The 26067-nt window shown below is 37.4% G+C and overlaps 1 protein-coding gene across 1 annotated transcript; it reads right to left on the bottom strand.

Annotated features, from left to right (window-relative positions):
* Positions 1–620: 620 nt before the first annotated feature.
* Positions 621–25607, bottom strand: cspg4ba (chondroitin sulfate proteoglycan 4ba). Its single transcript, XM_073839885.1, has 10 exons — positions 25550–25607; positions 20928–21091; positions 15128–18700; positions 13979–14452; positions 13717–13893; positions 11803–12001; positions 9241–9372; positions 7619–7791; positions 6186–6369; positions 621–5038 (listed from the first exon to the last, which is right to left on the bottom strand). Exons 1-10 carry the CDS (start codon positions 25605–25607, stop codon positions 3009–3011), a joined length of 7164 nt encoding a protein of 2387 aa, XP_073695986.1. The 3' UTR covers positions 621–3008.
* Positions 25608–26067: the final 460 nt, after the last annotated feature.

Here is a 26067-nt window from a genome sequence, read left to right as displayed (position 1 = left end):
AACCGGTTTCCTAGTGTCACGTTTGTAAAGTCAGCACATTGCAGGGTTCACGTTTGGCAGACTCACCAGCTTGCATTGTTTGTAATGCAAACCAGTTGAAACAATAGGAACCAATAATCCATCACACTCATGCTGCCTGTGACAGAGAATGTATTTTATTATTAGATTTATTATATTAGTTTAATTATGATAGTATAATAAAACAACAGTGACTTTTTAAAAAAATATTATATATAGTATCTATTTCTTTTCATTATTTCTTTAAATCACAAACTCGCTTTTCGAACAAATGAGCTGTTCATTAACTGAACTGAACAAAGATCTCAGCGTGCATCTGGAAGGCGGTTAAAAAAAGCCACTTTTAGCGCCCATTAACTGAAATCACAGTAATTAAATACGAGGAATGAAGTATCATAGCAATTACACCCCCAAAGGGACCTCACTGTTTTCAATCTGTGTGATTTCTATTATATCTAAAAGGAGATAAGCCCTAGATTGTACAACGCAAAAACACTTAGAAAGCCACAACATCCATCTAAACAAATAAATTGCATCTGAAATAAGCTCTAAATTGAATTTTGGTTATCCAAGAAAAGCTGACAGAAGTCAAGATGGCTGGATTGTAGATCATGCTCCATTTATTGACAAACAGAACTATTCAGTGTATCAGACAAATAACTAATAAAAGAGGAAAAATATACAGTGACAGAATATTTCTGTATTCAATGTATTCAGTTTCAGCTTCATTGACATTTTTGTACTATACAGATGTCGCAGTGGCTCATATTCAAAAAGGACACTAATTCCTAAATGAAGCGATATGACCACAGCTGCTACAATTAATTGAATATACTGAAATTAGTTCATATTTTAGATACTATATGCAGTTCAAATCAAGCAACAGTTTTCGTTTACCACAAATAAAGAGATTAGTGGCAAGAATCCAGTGGTTTCATCACATTGCATCATCTAAAGATGTACAGTGTTACTTCCTGAGAGTGTAAAAACGTTTATATAAATATTCAATTATAACGCACACATATGTGTAATACACAAAGTAAAACGTACCCAAAATATACAGAGTTGTGTTGTTTAAATGTGCACACCACACATAATCTCTCAGTGCCGGAATAAATGTAATTGTAATATTTTTTAGAAACTCTGATATCATAAATAAATATCCTTACGGCTTTAAATAGATTCAGTATACAAAACATAGTACCATATAATGTTATCCCATTGAAATGATTTCAGTGTAATACATTGCTTTTTGTTCTCAATTTGCCATTTTCTTATTATGAGGCTATCTGATCTGAGGTAGACACAAAAATTCCTTTTAAATGACCCAGCATCACTTGTGTCTTCACAAATGACTTATTTCAGAACTTTTTTAAATACTTAGTTTGCCAAAGAGAACAAAAAAAAAAAATCCTGTAAGACCTTCATCTTTGGAACACAAATTAAGGTATTTTTGATGAAATCTGAAAGCATTCTGACCCTGCATAGACAGCAATGCAACTGACACGTTCAAGGCCCAGAAAGGTAGTAAGGACATTGTTAAAATATTCCATGTGACATCAGTGGTTCAACCTTAATTCTATGAAGCTACGAAAATATTTTTTGTTTGCAAAGAAAACAAAAATAACGACTTTATTCAACAATTTCTTCCCTTCTGTGTCAGTCTTTGACACGCATTCACAAAACTAACAATTATTTTTGTAATCGAGTAATCAGTCGATTATTCTGACAAATAATCGAGTAATTTTGTAGTAATAAAAATAGACCAAAGTGAACAATAGCCTTTAAAATGACTTAAACTACATATATAATAGCAATGCGCCAACAATAATTAGTTCAAATAAAGTATCAAAAGCAAGTAATCATATGCTTTCATTCAAACAAAACTGTTAAATACATAATGTATTATAAACAATAGAGCTAATGTACATTAGGCATTACAACAAATGCCTGCATAGGGCACCAACGGCCTGACAATTGTTTTTACACTTTACTGCACGATCTAATCCGTGTTTAATATTGACTAAGCAACATTTAATGTCCACTTAATCTTTAATATTTGGCCATTTCTTTATGATAGAAAAGCTACAGCCACTGAATATATGGACATCAAAACATGTAAAAACACTCAGAGGGTTTAACTTTTTATTTTGAAATCGTGACAAACATTTAGTATATTGAGAAAGATGATGTATTCTCCTGTGTTTGAGTAGGTTTATAAACGATTTACCTTACAAATCTAATGAAATAGCGCATGTTGCGTTCCCAGTACGTAACCTACATGCATGTAAATAATTAAAGTGCATATATTAAACCCTCATTACATATAATTTTTTAATTCAATCGTAGTGTTTGTGAATTCTTTATAGCATTATGCTTTATAATATTTTTAATTAGGTTTAATATGTGGAATGCGCCACTTCCGGTATTTTGTCGATTACTCGACAAGGGCAAAATGCAATCAAAGTTTTTTTTTTTTTAAATCGAAAAATCGAATTGAATTTAAAAATCATTGCAGCCCTACACTAGAGTACCACGAATTTGTGTCGTGCTTCGAAAGTTATTTTTGTTTTCTTTTGTTTCATACTTGTGTAATTTTTGTTCAGGAAAGTACCACAATGCTGTTTTATCGATGTCCCTACCTTTCTGGGCCTTGAACGTGTCAGTTGTGTAGCTGTCTATGCAGGGTCAGAAAGCTCTCAGGTTTCATCAAAAATATCTTAATTTGTGTTCCAAAGATGATCGAAGGTCTTATGGGTTTGAAACAACATGAGGGTGCATAATTAATATCCCTTTAACAAGTAATACTCAAATCTTTAGCTGTATAATGTTTCTTCCCTTGTATTTGGGTTCATGAGAACACATTGATTGTGCACAAATTTGGCAAACAAACGCAGTTCGTTGAGACAGATGAACGTGAACACGTAGTGTTTCAATCACATTTCAGTCTGATTATCAGAAAGTACAATGAAGAATCTAAAGATCAAAGGTCATACCCAGTACTGATTGTTTCGCAGAGTGGGGTTGGTGGTCCTGCAAAGCTGTGAAGCTTCAGGCTCCAGGTCACCAAAAGAACACAGAGACACAGATGTGCCATAAGGGGAGTTCTGCAGTCTGGTTAAAGCTGAACTTCCAGTGTTTCTTGGAGTAAGAGGGGTGACGGTTACGACTGGGACGGTTGCAGGCCAGTGTGGCTGGTCCTGATGGGATGGGTTGTCCGGCTGAGCGGAAGCACCTGATGTACTCTTTAAATGCTTTGGGTTCTTCCTCCAGTTGCGTCTTAGGAACAGCACCAACACTACCACAATGATAACCAGAAGCAGAAGAGCAAGAAGAGGCAAAAGGATGATCATTGAGTTTGAGGATGAGCCCTGGGAAACTGACTCTACTTTTACTGGGGTATTATTTATGGGATAAATCTCCTCCACCCCATTGGTTGGTTTCAGGTTAGTAGTACCCGTATCGATGCTGTTTGAATTACCCCAACGGTTGCGACCTTTGTATCTCGACCCGGATTTGGTAACCCGTTGCGTTGGCCACACAGGTGGAGATGCTGAAGATGGAAACAAGCTCATTGCAGCGGTTTGGTTCTGAAAAACAGGTCTGATTGTGGACATTGACACCACAGTAGACATCTCCAGAGTGGGAACATGAGGTACAATGCTGAAAGTGAATATCCCATTTGCAGGTTGGACGTTATTGGCTTTAAGCACAAATCTAAAACAGTCATGTACTTCACTGACGCCTGTCAGGTTTGCCTTCAACTCCATAAACAGTTTCTCCTGCTGTAGTTCACTAAAAGTGAAAGACTTCACAGATTCGGCTTTCTTTCCCTTGCTGCCAGCTGCCCGGACAATCCTGCCATTCTCCGGAGGTGAGGTAATTTCAAACAATGGGGCACTACTACTCAACAAAGCAAGTTCGGACACATTCAGCAAATGTGTCTTTAGCTTACTTCGAACTCCATTAGGAAATTTTGCCACTTCTGCGTACTTAATGAGGGGTTTCACAGTGATGTTAACTACTTGGTTAGTTAGGTTTGCTTCTGTTGTGAAGGCCACAAACTCAAAGTTATCATGGGACGACTCAAGGCTGACCATGTGGTACCTTAGCTTTTCCCCTTGGAGATCATCTTGACTGAAAACTGTGACATCGTCGTTGTCTAGTAAGAGTTTACCATACTGTGGTGGTACTGTGATTTTATAGTGCACTGTAGTGTTTTTACCATTGGTCACTGCGGCCAGGTGTGACCGTGTCAGGGTTACAAAAGTGTGTCCCTGGTCTAGTTGCACCTCTGTGTTGTTAGCCAGGGAAACGGTGATCTTTTCCACTTCCAGATTGAAGAGTTTATATAACGGACGATGATGGCCGTCGGTGACGCTGAAGTAGAACACTCCAGAAGATGAACTGCCATCGTGAATGAAGAACACCTCTCCATTATTGATTTGAGCCTGGGAGAAGGTGTCCACAGACTCGTTCATGTGCTCAGAAATGGCTAGGAAACCATTGCTAGGTTTGCTAATCACTGTGTACTGGATTTCACTTGGTGGGTTGTCTAGGTCAACCACACTTAAGTCGTTGGGTCCGATAGCCACTGTGTCTCCCTGAACGACTTTGAGGCTGGGAGCTTTGGTCTTCAAAAAGGGTGGTTGATCATTTATGGGGATTACAGTGATGTTGAATGATTCTGACACAACCTCTGAGGAATCAAGAGGCCGGGTTGGTGGTTTGCTCTTAAGGTTCAGAAACACATCAAAGTCGAAATGGTCAAGGGTGGTCTCAGAGTTGTCGTGATGGTATGTGACTCCATACTTGTTAAGAATGAACTGAGAGAAATTGGGCTTTTCTTTTGTAAGATTTCGTTCCCCAACGATGATGACACCATGCTTTGGAAGAGATGTGACGTGGTACCAAACTTCATAAGAGCTGCGCTTGGATTCAGGTTGTTTCGTCATGAGATTGGATGCATCCAGCATTGATTTGTCAATTAGTACTTTATCTCCTTCAGTTACTGCCACACCTGGAAATACATAAAAATCATTGTTTACACAAAATATAAAAGAAACATTGCTTGATATTCAAATTAGCATATTACAAAGACTTCCTAATGGGTTAGTTCATCCTAAAATGAAAATTCTGTCATTAATTGCTCAACCTCACCTTCGTTTGTCTTCAAAACACAACTTTCTAGGGCTGCCCTCTAATAGTTGACTAACCGCTAGTCGACGAAAATAGGTTTGGTCGACCAAAATATTATTAGTCGCAGAAAAAAAAAAAAAAAAAAGTGGGAAAAAAAAGATGGACAGATCGTTAAAAGCAGGTCTATGTGGTAACAGTACGTTGGGCAGGACATCCAAATGCTCACCTATCATTTATCAACCTCAATTAGGCTTTTCATCTGAAATATGTAAGTAGTAGCAACTTTAGTAACCTAGAAAAAATTCGCGCTATTGAAGTGTCTGTGTGGAGTGTGGAAGCTGAATAGTAGAGGCACCGGTGCAGTCACTTGCTCCTAAAATACTCCGTCATTTTTGGGCACACAGATAAAAGTAACACATCTTTTGAATCTGTAAAGACTCTACATTTATTTGTGTGCACTCACAATAACAACGAAACGTTGCGCTTTTGTAAAATAAAGCAAACAGGATGCACTTTCTGCCGTCTTGGTCTCTGTAAACTTGAGCGTGAAACTTCAAAACTCTGTTTAGATTTGCCTTACAGATATAAAAAAAAAATCTATAGAGAGTGAAATGTCTACTTTTAAATGAGCCAAAAAGTATTCTCGCAGCTTCATAAAATGAAGGTTGAATCACTGATGTCACATGGACTATTTTAACGACGTCCTTACTACCTTTCTGGGCCTCGAAAATGGTAGTTGCATTGGTGTCTATGCAGAAAGCTCTTGGATTTCATTAAAAATATCCTAAATTGTGTTCAATAGATGAAACACAAGGTCAGTAATTAATGAAAGAATTTTTATTTTATTATTATGGCTGCTGAAAATTCAACTTCAGAATATAGGAACAAATATAATTTTAAAGTATATTACAATATAAAACAGTTTCAATTGTAATATTTCAGTTTTATTGTATTTTGATAAAAAAATACAATGTTATTGACTGTAAACTAGGTAATAGTAATTGTTTTGTCAGATTTTCATACTGTACCTTTATTTTTGAGGAGCACAGAACTTTGTTCAGGTCCAATATTTTCATAAGAAATGTCAATGTCAAACGTCTGGGCTTCAAGCATGGCAGGTGGAGTGGACACAGTAAACGTGAACTTGTCTAGCGCTGCCCATCCCAAAGACGTCCCATCACTTTGCTGATATGCTACTTCACCCTCATCCACCTGTAATGATGTTAAATGAGTTACTAATAAATAAAACATGATTAAAAACAACAAACACCCCCCATTATTATTATTATTATTACTCTCTTTCTGCATATCAACATGGTTTGTACCGGAGCACTTGATCACTTAAAGGAGTAGTTCACTTGAGAACAAAAATATACAGATATGTCCTCACCCCCTTGTCATCCAAGATGTTCATGTCTTTCTTTTTTCAGTCGTAAAGAAATTATGTTTTTTGAGGAAAACATTTCAGGATTTCTCTCCATATAATGGACTTCTATGGTGCCCAAATTTGAATTTCCAAAATGCAGTTTAAATGCAGCTTCAAAGGGCTCTAAATGATCCCAGTCGAGGAAGAAGGGTCTTATCTAGCGAAACGATCAGTTATTTTCTAAAAACATTTACAATTTATATAATTTTAATCTCTACACAGAGTACACAGAGCTGGACAAGATGAGCATTTGAGGTTTAAAAGTATATAAATTGTAATTTTTTTTAGAAAGTAAGCGATCGTTTTGCTAGATAAGACCCTTTTTTCACCATAGAAGTCCATTATATGGAGAGAAACCTGAAATGTTTTCCTCAAAAAACATAATTTCCTTTCGACTGAAGAAAGAAAGACATGAACATCTTGGATGACAAGGGGGTGAGTACATTATCTGTACATTTTTGTTCTGAAAGTGAACTACTCCTTTAAGTGTAATGCTGTATCGTGTGAGCTACCAAGCAAACTTACTAAATTGGAAAACTCATGCATATGAAGCTGTATATGTGATGACAACGTTCAAAAGTGTCAGTTTTCAAATTGCGCAGGATGCTAAAGTTTTGAAGTCATAACATAATATTTTGCAAGTAATTGTGAGAAAATTAGGCTTTAATCAAAACTCTGTATCTGTAAATCATACTTAATGTGGAAAGGAATAAAAGTTGTTGGAGTTTTACTGCCTCTAGTGTTCATTTCACCTGGAAACTATATACATATAGGTACGTTTTTTTTTTTTTTTTTCAGTTTTGCAGAAATGTATATAGAGAAACGTATTTCCAATAAGCCTATGTTGCAACTATCAGCACAAGTTGTATTAGCAGCAATTTCTCTTGCGCCGGCTAACTAGGCCATGTTACATCTAACTTTCTAACATGACAGGCTGTCACATTATGCTCATAGTTAAAGCAAATTTATAATTCATTGCCCTGCACTCGGATATGCATGGCACTGACTTGGGAAAATAAGGTTGGCAGCACTCACCATTTGTTGTGTGAAGGATGAAATATCACTTGCGGTCTTGTCTGCCTTCAAACTAACCAATTTTCCAAATTTTGGGGGATTGATCACAGTAAAATAAATGGTTCTGTTTGAGACGCCGGTATCATCATTGGTCACGGCCTGTAGAATGTTGTTTGAAATCAAGGATAAGGAGCCTAGATGAAAAAATAAAACCACAATATGAATAGCACTGAAAACTGACAAAACAACCCAGTCGTCTGGTACAGACTATAAACAAAACCACATTGTCTGGTGTATAGTAGCTCATGTGCTTTAAAACGTGAATGTTTAGCTTTTTGCGGTGAGGTTTATTAGACGTGCATCTGAACCAGAAATTATAACCACAAACAAATTTGCAAGCTATATTTGTATCAAACGTGTAAACACAGTCAGAGATTGAGGGTAGGCAAGCATTTCAAGATCCTGTTTCAGATCACTTTTATGTTCACACACATTAGAGTGATTGAACTCGAAGAACTTCAGGCTATATGACAGGAAGGATTTAGCTAAAATACTCTTTTTATCGTTTCATGACCTTAACTGAAGGTCATAGTTTCTGTATTTAGTTTTCTGTCGTGTCTAACAATTTGAAAGAGGCCCTGGCGACTCACTCAGCACAAAGGCCAAAAGAATAATTTGACAGGATGCGGCGTTTGAAGCATTTGTTGAACACATGGACACAAAGCGGCTCCAATTCTAATAGAATAATTTCTGTCGGTTTGTTATCGATTATTAATTATTTCTTTAACAGCGTTTCAAGTTCCGACCTATGTCAAAAATGAATTAGGAATAAAGCAATAAAATAAACTAGAAAGTAACATTAGATGGAAAGAGGAAATAAAAACTAATGAACACCATGAACAAATGCATTCAGTTCATTAAGAGTTGAGCACACTTCTCTAAAACATAACAGATACATAACAGACGCTACCTTTTAGTTCAGTGTTTTTATACCCATCTCTAAAAATTGAAAACAGATGCAGCTGCTGTTGTTTTCTCAGACAGTGGCATTTTTTCTAGTTCTGGTATTAAATGTGACATATGAGTAAGTGTTTCTAAAATTAACCAAATGACTGTAGTCTAATAACTTTAGGGACTTTTTACAGTGACTCGTTCAGTGTTCTCTCCACTGAGCTTTTTATAGCCCGACAGTTAAAGTCATTTTGTTATTACATGGATCGGCTGCTCTAAGATTAAGAAACCATGAAACGCTGTGTTGATGCTCAGACAGAGACTTAGAAGTCTTAACTGGCTACGAGTGGGTGGAGACAGCGTTGTTGACTTTATACAGAGCGGAAAGGAGGCGTCAATCTGGTGCTTTGACTTGGCATCTGAGGCAGCCAGATGCTGACGTCACTGCTGTAACATGACATGTTGTTTTACTCTTAACTCCATAAAAAGAGATGGAGAGCCTAATATTTTCTGGAACTTCAGGAAACTAAGATTCATTACAAAAATAAGAGAATAGAGATCTAAAGTACTGTCTCTATAATATCATCTAAGTAATATTCGATATCACACAAACCATTTCGTTCTAGATAATCTGTGTGTGACAGAATACATCAGATCACTGCTGAACTTCACCTAATGTTAATCAGTGTTACCTGGAAACACCTTAAGAGGTCCAGCCTTCTCTAGATTAAGAAGCAGGGCACGAGCTGTAATACTGAAGATCTGCCTGGGAGCAAAGTTCACACCATCATTTACTTGGAAGTTGAAGCCTCCTGCCATTGGGCCTAAGAAGAAAAAGAGAGCAAATATTTCCAGGAATTTAGTTTGCAATCCTCTGCAATGTCAGAAAAACATTATTATGCAATAGCATGTTATGCACAGCTTACTTTACATAAAAATGTTGTAAAAATGAATGAAAGAAATATAATAAACACACAGATTTGTAGAATATTTTTGGTATAAAACTTTTTTTAAACTAATTACTCTGTGCCACTATTACACTCAAACCTAAAAAGGACAAGGATATGTGGGAGAGTGCTGTGCTATGATTTAAAGCATAACACTGACATCTAGTGGTTACGCATGACATACTATTCCACAGATCACATGCTTAAAGGATTAGTTCACTTCCAGAACCAAAATGTACAGATAATTTACTCACCCCCTTGTCATCCAAGATGTTCATGTCTTTCTTCAGTCGTAAAGAAATTATGCTTTTTGAGGAAAACATTTTAGGATTTCTCTCCATATGTGCCTGCGAGTTTAATGCAGCTTTAAAGTTTCTAAAAAAAAAATTACAATTTATATACTTTTTAACCTCAAAAGCTCGTCTTGTTTAGCTCTGCGTGTAGTGTACTCTGTATTCGGGTTCAAGACAGTTAGGGTAGGTCAAAAAACTCTATTTGTAAAAGGCGTTTGACCTTCTTTACACGTTCACTTTGTAAACACTTGGTCAGTACTTCTGCAGCGATGTAGAACAATTTTGAAGTTGGAGGAGAAAATGAGATGGGAGTTTTTCGACCTAACCTAACTGTCTTGAACCAGAATACACAGAGTACACGCAGAGCTAGACAAGATGACCATTTGAGGTTAAAAGTAGATAAATTAGAATTTTTTTTAGAAAATAACTGATTGTTTCGCTAGGCTAGATAAGACCCTTCTTTCTTGGCTGGGATTGTTTAGAGCCCTTTGAAGCTGCATTTAAACTGCATTTTGGATGTTCTAACTCGCGGGCACCATCCTCTATATAGAGAGAAATCCTGAAATGTTTTCCTCAAAAAACATGATTTCTTTACGTCTAAAAAAAGAAAGACATGAACATCTTGGATGACAAGGGGGTGAGTAAATTATCTGTACATTTTTGTTCTGGAAGTCCTTTAAAGGGATAGTTCACCCAAAAATGAAAATTACTCACCCTCATTCCAAACCCGTAAGACTTTTATCTTCAAAACACAAATTAAGATATTTTTGATGAAATCTGAGAGCTTTCTGAACCTGCATAAACGGTAACGCAACTGAAATGTTCAACGCCCAGAAAGGTAGTAAGGGCATTGTTAAAATAGTCCATGTGACATCAGTGGTTCAACCGTAATTTTATGAAACTACGAGAATAATTTTTGTGCAGAAAGAAAACAAAAATAACGAGTTTATTTAACAATTTCACATGTGTTGTGGCACTATTATGGTGCGTTCACACCGGACGCGACTTGCGCGGAAAAAACGCGCTATTCGCGCGTAGTTGAATGCTTGAACATTTGAGTTTACTCACGCCATTCGCGCGATAAAATTCACGTCATTCGCGCGTGACATTTTCTTCACAACAGACGCAAATTCGCGTCATGGGAGGGGCTTCTGCCACTCTTCAGCGGGAAAGTAGTTGTAAAATAGGTGAATGAGCTCAATTTGCCAGCTTTAGCTTGCTTGTAGTCTCAATATGTGTGTATAGGTCAAATTGAGTAAAGAACGTTTTTTAAAATTTACCAGATAGTCCGACCTCTTCACTCACTTTCTTCCTAGCAAGATCCTTTTTATTCCTGTTTCTACAAAAGTCCAAAGATGTATCGTACAGCTCCGAGTAACCACAGACAGCAACGGTGATTTTGTCCTCCATTGTTGTTTTGGATTTCTGCCTCCGTCACTACTAGAGCAAGCTCCTGATTGGTTAACGCAGCGCGGAAGTTCAGATTTGGCTCGCGCGATTCGCGTGAATGGCGCGGCAATCGCTTGAAACGCTCAATGCACGCCGCTTCATTCGTGCTATTCGCGCGTTTCGCGCCGCAGGATGGCTATTCGCGTCTTTGCATTGACTTAACATGTAAATCACTCGCGCTTGCCGCTTCATTCGCGTCCGGTGTGAACGCACCTTTATGAATGTGTGTTGAAGACCTAAGAGAAGATGTTGTTGAATAAAGTCATTATTATTGTTTTATTTGTGCACAAAAAGTATTCTCGTAGTTTCATAAAATTACGGTTGAACCACTGATGTCACATGGGCTATTTTAACAATGATCTTACTATCTGTCTGGGCCTTGAACGTGTTAGTTGCATTGCTGTCTATGAAGGGTCAGAAAGCTCTTGGATTTCTTCAAAAATATCTTAATTTGTTCTCCGAAGATGAACGAAAGGGTGAGTAAAAAATGACAGAATTTTTATTTTTGGGTGAACTATCCCTTTAAGATAATGTATTTTTTAAATAAATTAAAATGATATCTCACCACTATGTATGAAAAGCAGTTGCCGCTGGTCAATGTGAGCTTGAGTAAAGTTCATGATGGGCCTGTTGGGCGCAGTCTTTAGAGCCAGGTGACCATTGCTGGGTTGGGTAATGATGTACTCCAGCTGCTCAGGAAGTGTGTCCTCATCTTCTGCGTTCAGATCCTCTGGGGTGATCTCTGTGATGGAGTCCACCCACACCTGAGTAAACAATCCAATAAATAAAGAAGCACAGATTAGTGCTGGAAATGTTTGTAGTTTATTCAGACAGCTTAGAGTGCATGGTAAAATGTATTAAATATAAGTTCTGAAACCGATGAATGACACATCTCTGCTGAGAAACTCCTTTATTCATACCAAGTCACAGTCCACTGATTAAATCTCACTCCAGCTAAACACAGTTTAGTGAAAACAAGCTTAACTCAGCTCATTTGAATGCTGATCTCCTTATCAGATACCAAGGAACAGTACAAAAAAAAGAGACATCCTGACTTTAACTGATTACAATGCATTTTGGGTTCAACAATGTATGCAAAGCTTGTATACAGTATATGTACTGCATTGTATAAAGAGGAATCAGGATAATATATATCAAATTTTATATTTTAGGGAAATTGCATACATACAACATTTCTCTTAATCCCTGAACAAAGCACAAAAATAAATGAACCAGACTGTAATAATTTGTAATAGAAATTAGCAAACATGCATTTTTAAAGTAGTAGTAAGCAGTGTTGGGAAAAGTTACTTTTAAAAGTAATGCATTACAATACTGCAAGTTATTATGTTAGTAACTTTTTACGGAAAGTAATGCATCTCACTACTTTTGCATTACTTTTAAAATCTGGGTAGGGCTTGCTTGTTTGTTTTTATTATAAAAAGTTCAATCTGGCAAATGTAAAGCCCTTTCACACCAAAAGCCTCAGGCTGCAGGAAAAATTAATTCATGTCTTTACTGTAAAATGCAGAATATAGTTCAACACTCTTCAGCAATAAAAAAAACAACAACAAATATTAGTTTATCTTAAGTAATTTTTGCTTATTAGTAAGGTTGAATTGGATCACCGAGGGTCAGCAGCACAGACTGGTTAATAAAATAGGATTAAATACATATAGGATATGTATTATTTAACATATTTGAATATTGGAGGTTTGCATCATATTCTGAGTTGTATTTCACTGTTTTTATTCATTGTGAAGAATACTGAATCTCTTTTTGTGTGTGAGTGAGATGAATTAATGCATGTTCACATTTATTCTAGAACTAGAGTAACATCTTATTTGAAAAAGTAACTTAGATATTTTCTTGTGAATTAAAAAGTAATGTGTTACTTTACTAGTTACTTAAAAAATGTAATCTGATTACATAACTTGCAGTAATTGTAATGTGTTACCCCCAACACTAGTAGTGAGCCACCTTGTGGGCATTATAAATATGTAAATATTTGTGTTTGGGATCAACAAACAAAAGCATTTTTAATTACTAATAATTAAAGCCAAAGGAAAAATGGCTGTAAGTACTTATGTGAACCATCTCTGAGGGTCTTTCAGCTGAAAATCCTGAAATGCCTTGAGGAATCTAAAGCATGCAGAGCAGCCCTTCTGATCATCTCTTAAGGTCTGTGATCTGTGACTTAGACTTCTCTTCAAGTTGAAGCCAATAATTTACAGGTCTACAACTAGTAGCTTGGCCTTATGGGTCTCAGAAACAACTGTGTACTCATCTCTATTCTTCTGTGGCTGATGGAGACCAAAGGGAATGTCAAAACATAGATAATAAATCATTAAAAAAGTACACAAATTCCAATACCTTTTTTCCAGATCTCCACAGAGTTCTCATACTCCATAAGACATTCTCAGACTGGAACCTCAGCTGACCTCAGTCATAAAAAGAAGTTTATATAAAGTAATCTCACCCTGAGAACCCTGTTGGCTGTAATGGCTGGAGGCTCGTCATTGACGGCTGTAATCTGAACATACACAGTCCACGGGGCACTGTGTTTTCGCAGGTCTGTGTCATTTGCTGTGATTGTAAAGTGGTCCTCTAAGGTCTCTGTGTTGTCATGGACATAATAAATAAACTCCTGTTCTACCTGCCAAGTAAAAACAACAAAATATGAGTTTGCTTGAGCCTTTTCAAAGGCTATTCTTCTAAAATAAACGGTAGGAAAACTTTACCTGCTTCCTCGTAAAATAGGTTGTGGGAATCCCTCTAAAACGTGAATTCTCAATGCGGCCATGCATAGGACCTTCTGAGACATAATACACGAAATTGAGGCCTGAGAAATGTGGGTTTGTTACTCTGATAACGTCCTCTGTGAGAGCTTTAGATGCCCCTTCCTTCAGAGTGATATTGGACACCTCAATGGGTATGAAGCGTGGGATGATATCCACAGACATGATGATGTCATTGACCTCTGCGACCCCATTGCTGGCCTCCAGAGTGAATGAATCACTCTCTTGGCCAGGTGCCACCTGTACATACTGAACGTTGCCAGCATTAACATCCTGCTGGGAAAAGGTCAATAATCGGTCTTCTTGTGTTCCTCTGTACTGATCCTTACTCTCAATAAAATGGCGTAAATATCCATGAGATGGAGCAACTTTGACAGTAAAGGTTATTTCTGAAGGTGGACTAGCCTCATGAGTCACCTGAAAAGAAATAGAAATAGTATTTTATTTTTGGATGTTACATTCAGTGTTGGGGAGCAACTTGAAGGAGTTTCATAAGTTGGTATAATTCTTTAGGGTATTCATGAAATGTCTGCAACAATTCCTTAATGATCCTGTAAAACAACACCCTTTTTACCTTGTCAAAAACAGCTCTGTTCACAGCGACTTGTTTCGGTGCATGTCTCTTTAAATGATAATGAGCTTCTGCATTGCCACCTGTATTGCTCATGCAATGTTGTCACTACAGCTGCTTGAGTGCAGAAAAAATAGCATCTGATTGTCCCCTTTAATTACATTTGCATTGTAGCTTTTTTCAGTAACAAGCAACTTTTTTGGAAAGCCTGATTTTACTTAGTAAATTAGTTTGATCAAATGGTTCATCAGTTTGTTCAGATGCTTATTATGTTTAACTACTTCAAATTATGATAAGCTTGTAGTTTGGTAAACTACTGTCTCAAAGTAGTCTCCTCAACACTGCAATGTCCCTGTTGAAAAAAAAAAAAAAAAAACCTAACCTGTTGCTTCAAAACATACTTAACCAGCATATTCAGCTGTTTTCAATGGCGGTGAGAGCTAAAAACAAATCTGTGACATGAATATGAAAAAATTATAATTGTAAAATAGCTAAAACATCTAACTGATATTAATATTTACCTTGAGTTTATTGCTCTCAATCTTCACTGGTTTCCCCTCTTCCACCAGCAAGGTTTTGTTATTAAGGACAATGGGTGGCCTTTGATGGCTTTCCAGGTACACTTTCACATGGATTTTAACATCAAGTTGAAGGTTCTTTGCTTTCACCAGGAGTGTAAAAACGTCAGCCAGATTCTTACTGTTGTCATGATGATAGGACAAGTAGCCATTCCTCAGGTCACGCTGGGTGAACGACTCAATTTTGCTGTCTTTTAAATACAGCCCACCATGTTTCGGAGCCTCTTGGATTGTGAATAATATCTCATTATCATTTCGAATGTCAAGGTTTGTCTCTACACTAAAGTTAGCATTAGTAAGGGTTTTGGCTTGCCCTTTTTGAACCAACAGGCCTGTGTTGTTTCCAGTTTTTAAATAAGCGTCCTGTGCGCTAATATCCAACAGAGAGGACATATAGTGCTTGCCATCTGACACAAAGAGAACAAAGCGGCCAGAGTTCATCCCGTGGTGAATGAACAGCACTTGTTTCTGTTCCAAGTCTTCTTGGCGAAACTGGTACAGCTTTTGTGAAGTGTCATTTGCAAGAACCAAATCCCCCATTGGGATACCACGCCGGGTGTAGACAAGCTGCCCATCACTAAAGTCTGAATCTGCATCATGGTAGCAGAGGTCATTAAGTGTAAGTAACCTCTGTCCATTTTTGACAACATGGAAAACTTTGTCTACAACGCGGATGGGTTTCTCATCATTAACCAGCTGGATTGAGATGTTAAACATGCCTTCCTTAGAGCCAATGTCATTATCTGTTATAGAAAGCTTTGTTCCTGGACTTGTGGAGGCTATGAAGGTAAAACCATCAAGAGTTGTTTCGCTGTCATCGTGAACATACATAATACGCTCTTCGAGAATGTCTTGATTGGTAAAGGACACAATATTGTCAAAGTCTTTGGTAGAGTTGGACAAGTTGATTCGCATTAGCTTGCCATGGTGTGGCGTCTTTGTGACTGTGTAATAAACATCTTTAGTACTTAGAGTTTCAGCGAACAATTCATCCTTTGTGATGAGCTTACTTTCACCTTCAAGAAGCGACAGCCCATTGTTTGTTATGAAAATGCTGTTGACATCTGCTTTAATATTGATTTTGAAAACATGACTTGCAGAATGTGCATGCTTTGAGAATATGTGGAAAACAAATTCGTCACTGGTGTCCTCGTATGATCTTTCCATGAGCTGGTATTCAACTTTCAGATCTGTGATGTCCTTCTGACAAAAAGTGGAATTTACATCCAGCTTGACATGGTTCACTTCAATTATTCCCCTTTTTGGTAAAGTCAACAATCTAAAACAAAGCTCATCCTCAGACAAATGTACACCGTGTGCTGTTGCATACAGATGTTCTGAGTCAATTACAGCTTTGGTAATTTTATCCAGCTCTATAGGTTTATTGTTCTTTATTGTGTAGTGTATCCACTTCACCTTTATGGGAATCACCAATTCTTCAGTAGCTCTGGAGGCCACAGTTACTTTACACTTGAAGTGGTCTGTGCTGTTACTTGTTTGGATGGACTGGTAGGTGCTGAGGTACCTCAAACGCTCCTTTTCAAGAACTCTTTGGGAAAATGAATTGGTAATCTTCCATTCTCCACTTGAGTGCATCCTCTGAAGCTCACCAAATCTTGGTGGCTCAATCACATCGTAACGAATTTCAACCACCTGCTTCAATGCATTGGTCCAGATGGCCAGTTGTTTAGTGCTTAAAAGAAACATCTCTCCTTGGATCACTTCCAGTCCTGTGTTATTGGAGATTTTGTATTCAAGACCCACCGCCATTATTCTAAGAACCACTGTGTTGCTCACCTTCTCTCCATCACTGACTCTCAACACAATCCTAGAGTTCCTCACACCCGTGTGGACATAGTATATCTTGCTGTCTTCAAGAGCTGAATGGGAGAAAGAAGTTATGGGTGTACCTGGATTGTCTTCGTTCTCCAAATACCCTGCATCGGCATTAAGGTTCCCTAATACAGAGTAAACAAGGTCTGTGTAATTGCTGTCAATGTCTATGGCCTTCAGAACATCAGTGGTTAGCTTCTTCTTGGAGTTTTCCAAAAGGGTAAACAGATTCCCCTCAGGTAGACTCAACTCTGGGGCATCATTGGTTGGCGTAACACTGATATTATATCGGTACAACTTGTGTCCTTTTAGATAGCCTGGGACTTCCTTTCTGCTGCTCGAGAACACTGAGAACATGAAGAAGTCCTGTGGGTCTTCAGATCCCCCATGGATGTACATCACTCTGCCATGCCACAAATCCAGCATGCTGAATGTATGCTCAGCCTGCTCCTGGTCTACATCAAGCCTAAGTTGACCATGCACCGGCTGCTCTTCAATCCTAAAGATGATCTGAGATTGACGAATGCCAAGCTTCTTGAAATCAAGGTTTACTTTAATATGCTTTGAATCCAAGGATCCCCGACCACCTTCTGGGACAACAAGGTTCCTAAGCTGTAAAAAATTGTGCCCGTACTTTTTAACAAGACCTTTGGCTAGGGTGGATACATCAGTGGGTGGCAGCTGAGTGACAGAGTCAATGAGGGTTACAGAAAGGGTTGTTGGGCTCACTGTGGTGCTTATATCCAGCTCTTTTTCAGGTTCGCAGCCAACAGAGATGTCTTTGGTTACCACAGCATTGGGGAGACCCATTTTGACATTATTTATTTTAATATCTCTGAAGCATCCTTTAAAAGACCCACCTTTAACACGTTTCCCTGCTACTGAGGAAAGGCCAACCTTTCTGACCTCTGAACGTGTGCTGTCATCGATTCCCCCAAGGAAAAGGGAACCTTTCAGATAAAAGGTTTTTGATCTAGAGGTAATGACAGACTTTACGGTTTCTCCATCTACTGTGAGTTGAAGGTTTTTCAGTGTGAAAAAGAGCTGAACGCTGTGCCATTTGTTGTCATTGATGAAGGTAAGGGAACGTAGGTCTGTTTTACTTCCATCTTTACTGACCATTGCGACAAGGAGGCCTTTCTGGATCTCTAGGGCGACAAAATCTCCCTGTCGAGCCGAGTTGTACATTACGATCCCTTCTTCGGCTGATGTGTGGATTGAGCATTCAAAAGCCCACTCGTGTTGTGCCATCCAAGGAGGAAGGGATATATAAGCCCGTGAGCTAAAAAAGCTGATTGGGTCATCCTCATTGGCAAAAAACTGAGGACTGCATCCTAGGGAAACCTCATAGACATTCTTGAACCCTGAGTAGGGCCGAAGAGATGAAAGGAGGTTGTGCTGATTAAATATTACTTCATCAAGGCAACCACGGAAGCCATTGAGATCTCTGGACAGATACGCCTGATCCAAACCTCCCGTGCCACCAACATACAAGCCGTCATTGATGTGAAGCTTTCGCTCTGGGCCTTGCATTCGCAGGCTGGTCTTGGAGTGGTTGTCCACAGTCAGTGTGACATTGTACATGTCATGAAAAAGCTCTGCAGTGTGCCATGCCAGATCATTCAGCTGGGTTCCACTGTCTGAGAGAAGCATCTGCTCTCCAGATCCCAGATCCAATCTTACCTGTGAATGACAGGAACAATGTAAAAAACTTTCCATACACAACCCTATACATAAGAACACACAGATTTAAATTTTTGTATAATTCCTCTAGACATAACTAGGGTCCAAACACTTTTAAAATAAATCTGAATTAAAAAACATTCTGTTTAAATGATTAGTTAGTTCACTCCTGAATTAAACTTTTCCGATCATTTACTCACCCCCACCTCACCAAGATGTTCATGTCTTTCTTCAGTCGAAAAGAAATTAAGGATTTTGAGGAAAACATTCCAGGATTTTTCTCCATATAGTGGACTTCAATGGGGATCACTGGTTTGAAGGTCCAAAGTGCAGTTTCAATGCAGCTTCAAAGGGCTCTACATGATCCCAGCAGAGGAATAAGAGTGTTGTCTAGTCAAATGATCGGTCAAAACTAATCATTACTATTAGTGTTCATCGTCTGTTTTTGATTACACCATTACTGTGTTTAATATTTATACCATATGTACATCGACTTAACATACAGTAGTCACCATTAATAAGCTACTAAATATATTGTAGTAGCCTACATTTTTTTTGTACAGCTGCTTTGCAACGATTTGTATTGTGAAAAGCGCTATACAAATAAACTTGAATTGAATTGAAAACAAATTTATATACTTTTTAACCACACATGCACATTTTGCATCTCTACAATGCACATCTGTGACTTTACACATTACACTACGCCAAATGGCGTAGCTTGTCGGTGATTTATGACTACGTGTATTAATTGCCGCTCCAGCTGAACGCACGTGATGGAGATTTACTACTAATCAAAGTACCGGCTTCATTGACTAAACGCGCCTCACAACATCGTGCGATTAATCGTGCAGCCCTAACTTTGGTTCAAAAAGGCATATAATGTGTGAAGTTGTGGATGTAGAGCTAGGGCAAGATGAGCATTTGTGGTTAATAAGTGTATAATCCTATTTATTTTTTAAATGACCAATCGTTTTGCTAGATAAGACCCTTATTTTTCGACTGGGTTTGTGTAGAGGCCTTCGAAGCTGCACTGAAAGTGCAATTTGGACCTTCAACCCGTTCAGCCACCATTGAAGTCTACTACATGGAGAAAAATCTTGGAATGTTTTCCACAAAAACCTTCATTGCTTTTTGCATTTGAAGTAAACCGTTATGGTAAATGTTAAAAAAAAATTATAAATAAAGTAAATGTTTTCCAGATAAAATTAATAATTTCCTTTGGTTTTAATACAGTGACAATATAAAGGCCCATTTTTTTATTTTAAAAACAAATTGTTGTTGCTGCTATAATGTTGTTGGTATAATGCTACTATAATATATTTTTCCTCACACATTGTAAAAAGGCAGCTAGGAGATATATTTGTGTGTCATTTAGCATCAGACAGCTTGAAAACCCCTGAGTTATACTAACAAATGTTTACTATAACAGCAATAAATTATTTCAATTGCAAAGAAAATGTGTATGAAACCTAGCACTTTATATTCATGAAAATTTGCTTCCATGTTTAAAATAGACAAGCATAATCAAAAGCATTTGTCTACAGCAAAGACATTTTACTCTTAATAAGAAATGTCACTGTCCTTACCACGAGACAGCCATGGAAAACTTGTCAAGGCTTGCCGAATATTTCTAGCTTATTCTTCAGTTATAAACTGTGATGTACTCAAGGAGGATCACAGCCAAAAGATCGAAGATGGACAATTTAAAATGACCTCAGATAAATGTGAGAGTTCAAAGATATTTTCAATTACAAGCAAATCAGACCTCAATGTTAAGCACAATCTGTTCTGTTGTAGCCCAAAGAAATCTTATGTAAAATATAAAAAATCAATTGAACTGGATTGTGAGAGTATATACTTCCTAACAATGTCAACTAAACCAACATTCTCCAGCCCTTAAGTCAGTGCAATCATCAGCTTCGTAATGTATACCTTAGAGGAAGGTGCTGAGGCGGAAGAGTCTGTGATGAAGCAACAGAGTATCATAACTAGACCATGAATAAACTTCACCACTCTGAAGAGGATAGTGATGGTGTTGAGTTTTTGTTTCAACACAAAATGCTTGTCTGTCTTTATAAAAACCTTACAATACAATTCTATAATCACTTCTTATTTTCTAATCAGATTCTTTTCAAGCCTAAAAGGAATTGACATGTTTCCACAAGTCGTTTTGTTGTGGTAGATCTAAACATTGCCGAGGGTGAAGTAGCAACACGTGACTCACCTGCAGTCTGCCAGCATTCATCTCCAGCAGCAGGAAATCATTTTGCCCTGCAGCCAGGAAAAGCAGGCCGTTCAGGCTGGAGGTGCGGAAACGAACGTGCAGTGCGTTACGGCTAGACGTCTCTGTCCCTTTCAACTGCACAAATCCATCACCATAGAATGAAGCTGCACATAAGAAAATATCACCCATGATGCTTGTTTTTTTTTTTGCCCTGAGTGCTCTAAACACAATGAAGCAGAGTGAAACTCTTTACTTTGCCTATTGTAAATGGGTTTTTGGTAACTACACTTTGGGTAACATTTCATTTTAAGGACCAATTCTCACTGTTGACTAGCTGCTTATTTCAGGCGTATTACCAGAGCTACACTCTGAAAAATAAATGAGCTTTAAAAGGTTCTTTAAGCGATGCAACAGAAGAACCATTTTTGGTTCCACAAAGAACCATTCAGTCAAAGGTTCTTTAAAGAACCATCTCTTTCTTGCCTTTTTAGAATCTGAAGAACCTTCTTTTGCCACAAAGAACCTTTTGTGAAACAGAAAGGTTCTTCAGATGTTAAAGGTTCTTTATGGAACCATTTAGACTTCTATGGCATCGTGAAGCACCTTTATTTTTAAGAGTGTAGGTAGATTACTTTCAAATTGTAATCCGTTACTGATTACACATTACTTGATGAAAACTGTAGTTAGTAACGTAATCTAGGTTATTTATTTTAGGTAATGTAATCTGACTTCTTTTAGATTACTTTTTTTTCATCTAACTTGTTTTAAACGTCCCATTAAATGTAGCATATTGCTTTAAAAAGCAAAGAGAAAGAAAATATGTGACCCTGGACCAAAATTTTTTTTTAAATTTAAAATATTTAAAACATCATCTGAAAGCTGAAAAAATAAGCTTTACATTGATGTATGTTGGTTCGTTAGGATAGGACAATATTTGGCCGAGATACAACTATTTGGAAATCTAGAATCTGAGGGTGCAAAAAAATCTAAATATTGAGAAAATAGTTCTTAGCAATGCATATTACTAATCTGAAATTAAGTTTCGGTTGGAAATTTACAAAATATCTTCATGGAAGATGCTCTTTACTTGATATCCTAATGATTTTTGGCACAAAAGAAAAATCGATAATTTTGACCCATACAATGTATTTTTGGCTATTGCTACAAATATACCCATGCTGCTTGAGACTGGTTTTGTGGTCCAGGGTCACATGTATTACATTTTTTGATATCAACATCATGAAATGCATTAAACATTACATTAACCAGGGTTTCCCAAACTGTGCTTAATAAGAACTGCACTGGATTTGTAAGTTGATAAAAACCTAGTAGTTAATTAAATCATAAAAAAAAATGTCTAAATTAAAATTATTGTCAATGTGACCATTCATCAACATCAGAGAACTGTAAACACTTTGCTCAGAAATATTTCAAGTAAATATTCATGTCAAGGGGATTTGGTTGACAAAAGCATTGCATGGGAATACATGAACAAACATTAATAAACATAAAAACAACATGGCATTAAATAATAAATAAATGAATGATTTACTGCCATTGAGTAAATAATATGTAATCAGGTAATCTGATAACTGTAATCTGATTTTAAGAATTTACAAAATGTAATATACTTAATAACAAGTACTTGATTTTTGAAATCTGATTACATAATGCAGATTACATGTAATCAGTTAGTACCCAGCTTTGCATATTTCCAGCATACTGGCTGTTTAATAGTACTTATAAAGCACAATGCCTTAATGCATCATTCTGCATGACCATATTTTAGATCCCTTAACCCAACCTCATACTTGCAATTAACAACTACTTTCCTAACTATTAATAAGCAGCAAATTAGGAGTTTAATGAGGGAAAACATTTAAAGGAGTAGTTCACTTTCAGAACAAAAATGTAAAGATTATGTACTCACCCCCTTGTCATCTAAGATGTTCATGTCTTTCTTTCTTCAGTCGTAAGGAAATTATGTTTTTTGAGGAAAACGTTTCAGGATTTCACTCCATATAATGGACTTCTATGGCGCCCCCGAGTTTGAACTTCCAAAATGCAGCTTCAAATGGCTCTAAACGATCACAGCCGAGGAAAGAAGGGTCTTACCTAGCAAAACGATCTGTTATTTTCTAAAAAAAAATTACAATTTATATACTTTTTTTTTTGGGGCAGCCGTGGCCTAAAGGTTAGAGAGTCGGACTTGTAACCCAAAGGTTGCAGGTTCGAGTCTCAGGTCCGGCAGGGATTGTAGGTGGGGGGAGTGAATGTACAGCACTCTCTCCACCCTCAATACCTGAGGTGAGTCCCTTGAGCAAGGCACCGTACCCCCAACTGCTCCCCGGGCGCCGCAGCAATGGCTGCCTACTGCTCCGAGTGTGTGTTCACGGTGTGTGTACACTTGGATGGGTTAAATGCAGAACACAAATTCCTAGTATGGGTCACCATACTTGGCCTCACTTCACCTCCTTTCCTTTTTAACCTCAAATGCTCGCCTTGTCTAGCTAGAGATTAAAATGTATATAAATTGTAAATGTTTTTCAGAGCCCTTTGAAGCTGCATCTAAACTGCATTTGGGAAGTTCAAACTCGGGGGCGCCATAGAAGTCCATTGGAGAGAGAAATCCTGAAATGTTTCCCTTCAAAAACATACTTTCTTGACGACTGAAGAAAGAAAGACACGGACATCTTGGATGACAAGGGGGTGAGTACATTATTTGTACATTTTTGAATTTGTGTTCCCTATTCTAGTGTTAACCCACTTTTTATGAGAACTTTTTACTTTTCAAAGTGAAATTTCCCCAAAAATGTACGTTTTGTCAATTCACTCTCATGTCATTCCAACCTTGTATGGTTTTCACTGTATGTACAAAAAACACTAAAATGCTCTTCAGAATATCTTATTTTGTATAAAAAAGAAAGAAAGTACTGTTTTAGAATAACACGAGGGTGAGTAACTGACAAGTTATTTCATTTCTGGGTTAACTGTCCTTTAAAAGTTAGATTTTGTTTTTCACACAGACATTAAATTGAAGTGACTGAATGAATAAAATCAGCAACACTTTATAGGACAAGCCGGATGGCGCCAGGGAAGCACTGTGATACCCATGTGCATGTGCTGGCATGCTCTGCCCTGACAGCACCCTGTTCTCAACATAAAAGACTCTGACATGGCCACATTGTCTTAGCCCTGCTGTCCATTGATGGAGGCCTGGACGCAGCTGTTTTCTAACCCAGCCACTCCACATCACCCTTTAATCTACACTAATGTGTTCTACACTCTCATCTACCTCTCTCTGCAAGTGTCACTATAGCATTTACACCCCTCAATTTGTATGGGCACAGAACACTTCTACGGTAGGACTAAAATTACACTGATGTTTAGTGTCATTTTGTCAAACTATGCAAGTTTACCACAGTGCCATTACTCATTTGTGATGCTACAAGTTGCATAAATAAAATGTTCTGTTTTAATGAATATTTATTAGTTTTTAAACCCTGCTCAAGGCACCATGCAAAGTTCAGTGAAGCAATGCGATTCACTGAACTTTGCATAGCTGACATAAGTAGCCTAATAAAATTGTGGAAACACAATTGTGGAATATGGGATTATATTAAACTTTAATATGCAAGAATGAGTAACCATGCATCATACTAACTCATACTGGTCTAACAAAAAGCAAAGCGGGCAATAATAAAACTCTATCAAAAGTACGATACACTAAAAATCGAGGTCAAACTTTATGGTCAAACCTGAACTGACAGTAAGAGAGGAGAAAACAAGAATGCCATGCTATGTTTACTCTCTTTTATCACACAAAGAGGTCCTACATCTGACATCCTGGAGATTTTATAAGTCTAGACACTGCTCCAAAATAAGACCACGTCAGACATCTTGATAATTCAGCGGAATAGCTATTGTGAAGCTCAACACTGAACAGCTGCAACTGATGCAACTATAAAACACAAAATATTCAAAATAATATTAATGTAATTCATGAATTTCTCCTGTTTTCAAAAAAGAAAAACATGACCACTTGAATATACATGCTAGCTAATACAATTTCATAATGCATGCTTTAAATGTTGGTGAATCACTGCATTTCATTGTTATTAATAACTAAAAAGCTGCTTTCTGTGCCAAGCACTGACATTTGGCAAGCTGTGAATATAAAATCTCTGAGAGCCACAAATCTGTCCAATCATTAATGTTATATTCTGTACACAATGAACTAATGTCATATCATTTTTTTGGCTCATGATTTGGGATTTGGGCAACACTGGAAATGAACATGATTTGGATATTGAAGAGTCAACTGTAAACATGTACATTTTAATAGCCTACATTTGTTTGTATTAAAGTTAGTTAATCCACAAACAGCTAAAACGACATGAAGTTATATTTTCGTTACAGGCTGGTTGTTCATAAGTCATTGCCATGCTGTCCTCTGGTGTATAAAACAACATAGAACCGTGATATTTGGTTGAATTTGTTGTTGAATGTTGAATCACCCAACTCAAATGTTATACACACAAAGATAAATACTGAAATGTCCTTCTTTACATGCTTTACATCAGCCATACTTGCAGTAAGAGCGAGCAATTTGACCAACTTACCCCCTTGTGCGAGTCCGACAAAAAGCCAGAGTAGTCCTTTTAAAAGGGTCGCCCTCATTTTAACACCAATGCAGTTTGTTCATTCCGCTTGGAATAAAGAAACAGTGAGTTTTAGATTCATTGTGTCGCCAAATTCATGGCGGCTCGTTCAACTCACTTTAAAATCTTTTCACAAACTTGTGTTCGAGCTGCAAGCGGAGAGCACCGGAGGAGAAACTCCGCCTCCTCAAGCTTTCTCTAGCTTCAGATATTTACCCCTCACCCCTATGAAAAAAACAGCACTGATAGGGTCACGCATAAAAGCATACAGTACGTTGGACTTGGAAAATTACAGTAATTATAGCAGCTATTAACTTTATGATATAATCATGCACGCAGGAGTTTCTACATGTTAATATATCAGTGAATCTTATTCTATGGGAACTTTCTGATAATAATTACAGCATAATTACAGCTTGATTGGAAATGTAAAAATATATATATTATAAATGTTTATACTTTTTTAAATACAACTTGTA

This window comes from Garra rufa, chromosome 5, assembly GCF_049309525.1.
Source record: "Garra rufa chromosome 5, GarRuf1.0, whole genome shotgun sequence".
Taxonomy (NCBI): domain Eukaryota; kingdom Metazoa; phylum Chordata; class Actinopteri; order Cypriniformes; family Cyprinidae; genus Garra; species Garra rufa.
Note: the sequence above shows the minus strand (reverse complement) of the source record. Positions and strands in the feature narration are given on the sequence as shown.